Source organism: Salmo salar, chromosome 29 (genome assembly GCF_965601325.2).
Source record: "Salmo salar chromosome 29, fSalSal1, whole genome shotgun sequence".
NCBI classification, from domain to species: Eukaryota; Metazoa; Chordata; class Actinopteri; order Salmoniformes; family Salmonidae; genus Salmo; species Salmo salar.
In genome coordinates, this window is record NC_138319.1 from 11,041,897 (window position 1) to 11,052,676 (window position 10,780).

At 41.6% G+C, this 10,780-nt stretch overlaps 1 protein-coding gene across 1 annotated transcript; it reads left to right on the forward strand.

The window, feature by feature from the left end:
* Window positions 1–422: 422 nt before the first annotated feature.
* On the forward strand, window positions 423–8,742 carry shha (sonic hedgehog signaling molecule a). Its single transcript, XM_014180670.3, has 3 exons — window positions 423–1,068; window positions 4,841–5,102; window positions 7,096–8,742. The coding sequence occupies exons 1-3, from the start codon at window positions 760–762 to the stop codon at window positions 7,788–7,790; spliced, it is 1,266 nt and encodes a 421-aa protein (XP_014036145.2). The 5' UTR covers window positions 423–759; the 3' UTR covers window positions 7,791–8,742.
* Window positions 8,743–10,780: the final 2,038 nt, after the last annotated feature.

The following is a 10,780-nucleotide window of genomic DNA, read 5'->3' on the forward strand; positions in this document are numbered from 1 at the left end:
GGCTTATTCATGCAGCCTTTCCACCCAGACACTCTAACATAGACGTACTCTTACACAGTGAGGAACACCCAGTCAGTCAGAGACATGCGCACCGGTGCGTGCACACGGATTTTCAAGCTATTTCCCACAAGTGGGGAGTCAACGTGTACCAAAGTTTATCTAATAATTCTAGACACAACATTCGAATCACCCACACTAAGTCAAATAACATAACAACATAGGCCTATAGGCTACTAGGTGGGTTTTCATCAATTGGTTCGTTTCAGGAACAGAGGAAGAGAGAGAGAAAAAAACTGCAATTGATGTTTTCCCATGGAGTACAGCCCCTCCCCTCTAACCCACCCTTCAGGTGGAAAAAAATCTTTAAAGATTGTTTTACTCTTTGTGGGATAACATCAGAAGGGTTTGTCTGGGCGAACCAATCAGGTCCCTCCCTGCCATAGATCGGTGCTATAATACATAGCAGTAAAAGCGGTCTGCTCGCACAAGCGGCTGTAGCTCGACTACGCAGAGATTCCGTGGCTAATTTTCTCACTTTTTACCCACGCAGCAACGTCTTTCCTTCGATGTGTTCCGTTATTCTTTTAAAGAGGCGTTCATTTCCGCACCTGCCACGGTAGTGATCGGGGGGCACGGTAGCCTACAGACGAACTAGAGGAGGAGACAAGGACATTGTGGAAGCAGCGGAGCGAGAGGCAGGAGAGACAGAAACCGCCGCCGGTTGACAACATACTGAGGCTCCGAGTAATTTAGATTTTTATGGACGAAATGCTGCTGTTGACAAGAATCGTTCTGGTCGGGTTGATCTCCTTGTCCTTGGTGTCCTCTGGGATGGGTTGTGGACCGGGCAGGGGCTACGGGAGGAGAAAACATCCGAAGAAGCTGACACCTCTTGCGTACAAGCAGTTCATCCCAAACGTCGCGGAGAAGACCCTAGGGGCCAGTGGAAGATACGAAGGCAAGATCACGCGGAACTCCGAGCGATTTAAAGAACTGACTCCCAATTACAATACTGACATTATCTTTAAGGATGAAGAGAACACCGGTGCGGACCGGCTCATGACTCAGGTAAAACGGATACATGTTTTAATGCGGTGCATCTTCTAGCACACTGTCTAACACAACCTTTCACATAAGGGTGAAGATTGCGCACCACAAATAAGGACATATTTAGGTCTCGGGTCTGTTCTTTTCAAAGCAGATGTGTGAAAAGGTTCCGTTTCAATCTCAGAGCATTGCACTTTTGATTAGGTCCTGCATGGGTAAGGCTTTCATAATCAACCCGGAGACATGACTTAGGCTCTACTGGCATTTCGGTAAGACGCCCGGCCTTCATGATTGTGGCAGTTTATTTGAAATATTTATGTGGTTCTCTCTCCACATATCTATATTTGTATCAAGGCCTTGTCTTGTACAGACGCACACAGGCTGTTTATGCATTAGCCTACTAGACATCATTTGGATATTCAGCTATCGCACCGTTAAGATTTAGATGACATCTTGTCTTAAATCTTAATTTCAGTCATCTGATCTGACATCTATGACTATAGCAGCGGTGTTGTTTATGCGTGGTTGGCGCATTCAGATATATTCTTGCATAATGTTATTCACCCTTTCGCAGTATAGTGTTTATCGGCGCGGGAGACTGACATTTCTTTGAGAATGTTCTGAACACTGTCTCTACTTCATAAATGGGTGGGCCGCGGCCAATTAGTGCAATGATATAGCAAGGCGCACCGACTGCGTCTTGCGTAATGCATTTGCTTTGGAAAGGCTAAGTGGCAAATAAGCATTGTGGTTTCTGTGAATCAGATTTCCCTTAGCCGAATGCTAGTCTGTGATGTCTTCATAAGATTCTGGGTGGCTAGCTTTCATGCATTGTCCATAAAAATATGGGTCAGAAATGCACAGTCTGGATAGCATGTCTCGCGCCCATAAGGTTACTTGATTTCCAGCTACTGTTAGGCTAAATTGGGTGTTTATTACGCTTATGCCGCACTTGCTGTGCTGCTATTTTAATAATAACCGAATTACTTCAGTCCGGCCACCTTAAAATGCGACTGAACCTGAAGTAGTGTGATAGAGGTGCGCGAGCCGGACTCCCTGGACAGTCTACAGCGACATGGGCACGAGCTCTGATTAAATATTCACCCTGGGTGCAGTCTCAACATCTCTCTTAAACGCTCCCTTCCCTTCCTCTAATATATACGTTATCACACTTTAAATGGAGGCTAGAGTGAGATTCAACCATATATTCTGTCTATAGCCCTCGGCCACTACCCGTTAAAGCTGTGGTTGAACAGGGAACTGTGCCAAGGACTCTGCTTTTTGGACACACCATGCGCGTTCATCTCCATTTACCTGCCTTCTTTATCGATCTGAATAGAGTAGAGGATGTATTTTGGGTTTTGTTCTGTTATCACTGCATAAACAAATGCGCAAAACCATAAAAAAAAAAAAAAACATGAATTCCATTGTGAGTGACAAAATAAGATCATTGCTCTCTGTTTTGTGCTAGACTGTAATTCAAAGAAAGGACATGTTTGCATTAGATCAACCAGGCAAGGCAAAGGAGGCTCATAAACATAGGCGGGGGAATTTGAACGCATGACCTTTGGTCAATGAGAAGAGGAAGCATAAACAAAGTTCAGACAAAACATGTATTAAGTATGGAGTGCTCAGTATTTAATTGCTGTTTAGTGGCGCACTGCGTAGCCCTAATGTATAGATGCACCTGCAACAACAGCACGAGTTAGAGATAAACCAACGTTCTATCTGAATAATATTTAGAGCTAATGCTTAGCATCTAGAATATGTTTGCCATCTTCTATATTGGATGGTTGTTGTGCGTAAAGGTCAATCCAGTGGGCTGTCGTGGGGACCGCGCGGACGCTCTGTGGGTGCACAGGCGCACTGAAAGTTATAGGCTATACGATCGATTCCTGGAATAGTCTCACTGTTGTTTAATCAAACTGTCATTTCAACTGAGATTAAACGTGTGTCTGTTGTGGTTTCCTAAATGTAAATAAAAGTCCAGTTAAAGTGATGACAACTCATTTTGAGTGAGCGGCTTAACCAAGCCGCTCCATCAACTACAAAGACAAGTTCGTTTCGAGGAAAGTTAATGACGTCCTCGCTTTACAGACATTTTTTTAGCGCGCAGCCCCCGAAGAGTCTGTCGCGAATAAAAACATCACATGGTCGTCTGTAGCAAGCACAGCTTAATGTGAACGGAATATTGCCACGCAAACGAGGCGATATTGAGACGGACCAGTGGGTTGTTTGCACTGACAGGTAACTGATAAGTGTTTCCTCTAACCAATTTATTTGTGAGAAGGTTAAGAGGCAGGCTGCGGGCTAGGCTTGTTGAACAACTTTAGTCTGAGCACAAAGCGCCGCTGAGGGATCCTGCTGGGCTTCACGGTGGCTGAACATAATTTGGCTTGATTTGCGGCACACGACTCAATGAATTAATAAATAGTTTAGTCTTCACGGCTCTTGACTCCGGCTATCGTACTCAGAATGTTTTTTTCATCCACTGCATGCTACAAGTGCGAGTATAATGTTGGTTTGTTTTGACCTCTCGCAGGAAAGACCGTTTAGGCTAATTGAGATACCACTGGTAGACTAACCTTATGACCAGCATGTCTTGGGGATCGTTGCCTACAAACGGAAAAGAATTGTGTGTGTGTGTGTGTGTGTGTGTGTGTGTGTGTGTGTGTGTGTGTGTGTGTGTGTGTGTGTGTGTGTGTGTGTGTGTGTGTGTGTGTGTGTGTGTGTGTGTGTGTGTGTGTGTGTGTGTGTGTGTGTGTGTCCACCTCCAGTTGAGTAGTCCTGTCACATCCCAAGAGCTGTGGCGACAAGACTAATTCAACTTTCCCTCTGGTTGCGGTGAAAATACGCTTTTGGGATGTTTTATTTTACATAGGCCCTATTTGTTAAATGTGAAGAAGAGTTGTCTTGGAGAAGGCCAAGCATCTCACAAAGGGTCCCGATATAGGTTAGGAAGTGCAACGTTCCAATTACAGGAAACTATTTTATAACTCAGCTATTTTTGAAGATTATCCTCAATATCAATTATTTATTCAAAGAAAACACACATCTTAGCCTACTAAAGATTCTTGGTTTCATTAAGTGATATATTTTTCTCATTCTAATGCGTTTTTAATATGTCATTAATTACAGCATTTCGTTTTTATTGGAGTCTATCACATCTTATATAATCTTGGGAGAGAGTACAATTAGGCCATTGAGCGGTCGCACCTGTCCAAGGACCAGATCTATATATTTTAGGCCAGTGAAGCGAATGCAATGCCTTATCAATTTTTCATCACAAGCTTCTCTATCTGAGATGTGCCCCTCTGACGCTGCTCTTCACGCAGAACATTCGAGCTTAGGTAATTCAAACAAACCATTCACATGGTTGTGAGTAGGCATATATCCCATCACATAGGCTATATCACTCCATACAACATCATGATGGACGGTATTGACTGAATCTCAGTTGACGTTTAGTGTGGTGGAATCTTGGAGATATTCAGGTTTACCAGATGTAATGAAATGTTAACTATTTAATGATTTGTACTTTAGAAAGACCATTGAAGACCTTGAAATATAGTAAAATGGCAACTCTATAGGACAATGGTTTTGGCCTCGAACCATGCATCTACAAAATCGCCCATACCTTCAGGCATTGAATTAAGATTATGAGCTTAATATCATAATATCTTCATTTATTACTTAGGCTTAAGGTCTGATACACATGAAAGGGTATTAGCATCTAGTGAATCGTGAATTTGATATATCTTAATAGACAACTGGTCCATTTTCCTTTCCCCAGAGATGTAAAGACAAGCTGAACTCCCTGGCTATCTCCGTCATGAACCAGTGGCCAGGGATAAAGCTCCGCGTCACCGAGGGCTGGGACGAGGATGGGCACCATTTCGAAGAGTCCCTACACTACGAGGGAAGGGCAGTGGATATCACGACCTCCGATAGAGACAAGAGCAAGTACGGCACGCTGTCCAGACTTGCAGTGGAGGCTGGATTCGACTGGGTCTACTACGAGTCCAAGGCCCACATCCACTGTTCTGTCAAAGCAGGTAGGGTGTCAAGTTAAGAAGCCGTTCGTCACCATCACTGACATTAAAAACGAATGTGAATGGGAAAGATGGTAATAACAGGGAATATAGCCACCCGCCCTCCCCTTCAAAGCATTATTATGTCCGATTTAAACTCGCACATTTAGCTTGTCTAAATTCCAGTTACTGACATTAGCCTACATCAAACCCACAAAGGAAGTTGCACGGACGTCGTATAAAGGCCTATTTCTCACCGATGAACGAATAAAGTTATTGATGATAAAACGTTTTTTTTTTTTTTTAACAATATGCTACTCCAGCTAGACAATTAATCAACATAGATGATTGGATAGAAATAAACAACGTTTCTATAAATAAATAAAAACGTTTCTAGGATATTATCTGATGCTTCCTCGTTAACCAACCTTCAGCTCTCCACAATGTGTCCTCGCGCTATTCACTTGTTATACCGTGATCTCTTATCCTTTCATCTTAGGCCTATCAGTTATATTTCTTCCAGATTTATAGGCCTATTTAGATTTCAAATAAGTAGGCCTACTCCATCTTTATAGTAGTTGTGTTGTGTATGGGTCATTTCCTGTTCCTGTTTAATGCATAGACCCTACCAGACTTTTTTTTCATGATCTTTTATTGCCCCACACCGTCTCTTAGATGGAACCACGACCTTATATTTTCACAAAATCTATTCCCACACTCATAAAATGCCTTGACCTATACTTTCATGTTGTGCCCTGTTCCTGTAAGCTAACTGATAGGCTATGGACTCCAATATCATTGCACGCCAAGAGAAGGCTATTCGAGTTAACTAACCACATTACAGCTTTAGATGTGTAGATTTGTATTATTTTCCGAACGAATCAATCAATTCTAGGCCTATGTTTGGATCAGTGTTAGCCATCCAAAATGTAGATGAATTTTACCAAAGTACTTCAGACAAATCTTTCGGGTTGATATCATCTCTTTGAGTTTCCTAAAAAACCATATGGAAATCGACTCAGCCCTATTCTTCCTGAAGAGCACATTTGCGTTTTGAATTGAATGGAACATCAATTTAAAATTCAACACACTCGTTTGGACATCATATATTCCGTGTCATTAGGGGTCATGTGACTTTACCAAAGGGATTTAGACTTACAAATGTTGAACTCGTTTGGGGCAAATCTAGTTTTCAATTGTCACCTTATTTTCATGCCACGGAATCTTAAAATAAGATTAGATCCAGAAATTCAGAGCGGGTCGGTTCTATTCTGTGGATGTGTGTATTTACTGACAGTGTGATCCTGGAGATCGGAATGTAAAGAGTTCTCCAAAGGCCCGAATTATTGTCATCAAGATTGACAACAAAGCGGGGGGAGAGGTGGTAAAAAGAAGGGACATTGATGTTGGTCGACTGCAAGCATTTAGAGTCTTGGCCCTCATTTAAATTCAAATCTGCATCTTGAGAGGCTTGGAAAAGTGGCTCCACTGGGTAAATAGTCTTTGCGGCGCTCATGTTTTTTTTCTGAGAGTACTAGGCTATGTGTGTGAATTGTCACATAGAGGTTTCTGCACCTGAGCAAATATGGGAAGAGAAGCTGGGAAAGGCGCAAGTGTTCTTTTCCAAGAATGGCTCGGTCCACAAGCTGATTTAGAATGACAATGTTCGCTCTTTATTGGTTTTTAATTAACGTCAACAGACCCAGGGCTTTCGGTTTTCTCATCTTGTGCAACAAGAAGCAGCCAATAGGTCTACGTTAATGTGTGAAGGGGGGGTAATGTAACCTATAGGATATTGATAAATGCGCCTAAAATCACAATTGTCATTCCTCTTTCCTTTAAAAAGTATGGATGGAGACAATAGGCTTATGTGACAGTGGTTCATTCATAGGCAGGCCCATGCGCTATATACATATTCCACAGTGCTGAGCTCAACTCGCCCTGCTCTCATGGGTAAATCAAATAATTGATGGATATATATTCACAATCACTAATACAATCTCTTCTATTTCAACAGAAAACTCTGTTGCTGCCAAATCAGGAGGCTGCTTCCCAGGCACCTCTTCGGTAACTCTCAAAGATGGAAGCAGGAAGGCAGTGAAAGACCTCAGAGTTGGCGACAAAGTGCTGGCAGCCAACAGTGATGGGAACCTCGCATATAGTGACTTCATCATGTTCGTGGACCAGGACTCTGCAACCAGAAGAGTGTTTTATGTGCTAGAGACTAAAGAACCAGCCCAGAAAATCATCCTTACTGCTGCACATCTGCTCTTTGTGGTCAACAACTCAACGGATGATCTCCACAGCATGTCAGCAGTATTTGCGAGCAAAGTCAAACCTGGACAAAAGGTGGTCGTCTTTGATGATTTGCATAGCCAACTGAAGTCGGTCACCGTGGAACGGATTTACACGGAGGAGCACGAGGGGTCATTTGCGCCTGTGACGGTTCAAGGAACCATCGTGGTAGATCAGGTGCTTGCGTCATGTTACGCGGTAATTGAAGACCACAATCTAGCGCACCTGGCGTTTGCACCTGTCAGAATGAGCTACTGGCTGTCCTCGTTGCGATCCCCGAAAGACTACTCCATGCCCAACGCCACCTTACACGAGGACGGAGTGCACTGGTACTCCAAGATTCTATATCAATTAGGAACGTGGCTCTTGGATAGCCACGCGCTTCACCCACTGGGGATGTCAATAAACTCAAGTTGAAACCTCATATGGAAAAACAAAATGAGACTAATGTAGAACAATAAACAATAGTAGAATAAAAAAAAGACAGGCCCCAGCGGAGTTGGGATATTTATTTCAGTGACTTTTACATGTGTCCCTTTCAAAGAATGAATGGAGCCTTAAAAGTTTTATTTGAATAATTTATTCTTATGTGAACTAGCTGGTATCACACGGATGGATTCTAAAACTGTGTGACCAGCAAATTGTGCAGAATCTATTTTTGTATATCTCAAGTAAACCGCAAAGAAAAAGAAGACCATGTAAAAAGCAGCAAACTTCTTGACAGGTTGCAATGTTCTGTGCATATTATGTGCAGCTGACTGTTATATTTTGGGGATAAACAAACTTCGTGGGGGTCCATAAATTATATATTTTTATACACAGAATTGTAAATTAGATTTTGACAGATCGTTACCGAATCACATTTCGTTATTTGAAATAGTGTAAGATACGAGAATATATTTTAATTTAAATAGTTGGGAAACGACTTGGAAATCTTGTACTGTTTTGTTTATTATTAAGAAATCAATTATTTTGGAAACGTTTCGTTTAAGTTGTCAGAGTGGGACAGATATTCTGCCTCGTGTATATTTCCTCTGCTTTTGTTGTATTTCTTTTTTCTATTTCTTTGAGAAAATGTGAAATGCACATTCTGACAATTCAGTAACAGTATAAGTAGTAGCCTATAGAAAAAACGTTTCGTTTAATAAATGAATAAGTAACTCCTGTAAATTTACTAAAATGTATTTTTCTTTTCATATTTTGTAATAGGGAAATAGTTTTATAGAAATTACATGCGGCATATGCACAGTTTGGATAGTTTATAGCGTTCCAGTTAACTTTCATAACAGGGCGATGTGTCAAAAATGTCTAGAGTTTATTATTTATATGTTTATTACAAAATGATATAAAGAAAATATTCAAACCTGCAGTTGTTACATGTCTTTTTCTAATAGCTCTTGGAAATTGACATTCTGGGTCCATAAGGGAACATAGACTACCAAAATTAAAATCAAAATTCGAACTGTTGCTTCAATTGCATAACTTTGGCGCAAGTCTCCATGCTTGTGTCAAAAATGCGAGTTAAGCGCGTTTTTTACTCAACCCATGGAATAGTTTGGTGTTTAGCTATGAATACATTAAATGTGAAGTTTAACGTATCGAGATAAAATTGCAGGAATTCCGCTCTGCTTTGAACCGCATAATGTCTGCTTGTGAAATGTAGAGACCCCATGTCAAATTTAACGAGGTTAGCCTTTCGCAAATAACTTCTGAAAAACTTACAGACAGAACCGTGTTTGTTAGCCCTAAACCTGCTTGAAGACTCTGTGAGCAATTCCATTTACAGGAAACGTAGTTAAATCAAATATTTGCTCAATGAAGAGCTCACTGCCACATAATACACAAATGCCTGTCCATCCAAGGAACAGCGACTGTTGCGCTAAGATAATGGCGCAGTATTCCAAGTCCTGCTGGATGCATGCCCACCAACGCATGGAATACGGTCTGTATTTACTTCACACATTATGGTCATACAAATGAAAGATAAGCTGGCAAATGATTAAGCTTCTATTTACATTTGAGTAATTCAGCAGATGCTATTTTCCAGAGCGATGTGCCTTTCCTCAAGGGCACATCGACAGAGTTTTCACCTGGTCGGCACGGGAATTCGTTCCAGAAACCTTTCGGTTACTGGCCCAGCGCTCTTACCCGCTAGGTTACTTGTCGGCCTAAATCTATTGAACGTCTGTGTTCTGGTCATCACGAACCATTCGATTATCGATACACATCAAATCCATTTGATTTTAACTCAACAAAGTGAAAACGGCGGCATCAAGTCAATCTGTTAACATGTACAAGCGCGACACCATGTGGTTCTGGCACTTGACATGTTTCCTTACTCAGGCGACAGAGCAAGAGGGCGACACAAGCATCAACACCCATGACGTTCTATCTAGGGTGCAATTGTCTGAACGTTCTTTAACCTTCCAATTAAGAAGTGACTAGACAAAACGGACCAGCAGCAATAATAGGAACACCACTTTTGGTAAATTGGTAGGATGTCCCAGAAGACAATACTGTTGATGAGATTGCTGATGCTAAATGTTTGGTCGTGTTCTGTAAAAGGCTCTAGCTGGGAAAGTGGTGCAATGGTATTGGACACATAAAATATTACATTTATTTGACATACAGTGCATTCGGAAAGTATTCAGACCTCTTGACTTTTTCCACATTTTTTTACATTACAGCCTTATTCTAAAATTGATTAAATACATTTTTTAACTCATCAATCTACACACAATACCCCATAATGACAAAGCAAAAACTGTTCTTTTTATTTCAGAAAATGTATTAAAAATTAAAAACAGAAATACCTTATTTACATACGTGTTCAGATCCTTTGCTATGAGAATCGAAATTGAGCTCAGGTGCATCCTGTTTCTATTTATTATCCTTGAGATGTTTCTACAACTTGACTGGAGTCCACCTATGGTAAATTCAAATGATTGGACATGATTTGGAAAGGCACACAAATGTCTATATAAGGTCCCACTTCTGCAGCATAAAAGGTCCAACTGAACACAATGCCCTCCATCATTCTTAAATGGAAGAAGTTTGGAACCAGCAAGACTCTTCGTAGAGCTGGCTGCCTGACCAAACTGAGCAATCGGGGGAGAAGGGCCTTGGTCAGGGATGGTCGCTCTGACAGAGCTCCAGAGTTACTCTGTGGAGATGGGAGAACCTTCCAGAAGGACAACCATTTCTGCAGCAGTCCACCAATCAGGCCTTTATGGTAGAGTGAGCAGATGTAAGCCACTCCTCAGTAAAAGGAACACGACAGCCCGCTTGGAGTTTGCCAAAAGGCACCTAGAGGACTCTCAGACCATTAGAAACAAGATTCTCTGGTCTGATGAAACCAAGATTGAACTCTTTGGCCTGAATGTCAAGCGTCACGTCTAAAGAAAAAC

Bases quoted from the DNA above. Each gene is read 5' to 3' on its own strand.
- shha (XM_014180670.3), top strand. From the start codon at position 760: ATGGACGAAATGCTGCTGTTGACAAGAATCGTTCTGGTCGGGTTGATC. The intron at 1,069-4,840 runs GTAAAACGGATA...TCCTTTCCCCAG, and splicing joins CGGACCGGCTCATGACTCAG to AGATGTAAAGACAAGCTGAA. The intron at 5,103-7,095 runs GTAGGGTGTCAA...CTATTTCAACAG, and splicing joins CCACTGTTCTGTCAAAGCAG to AAAACTCTGTTGCTGCCAAA.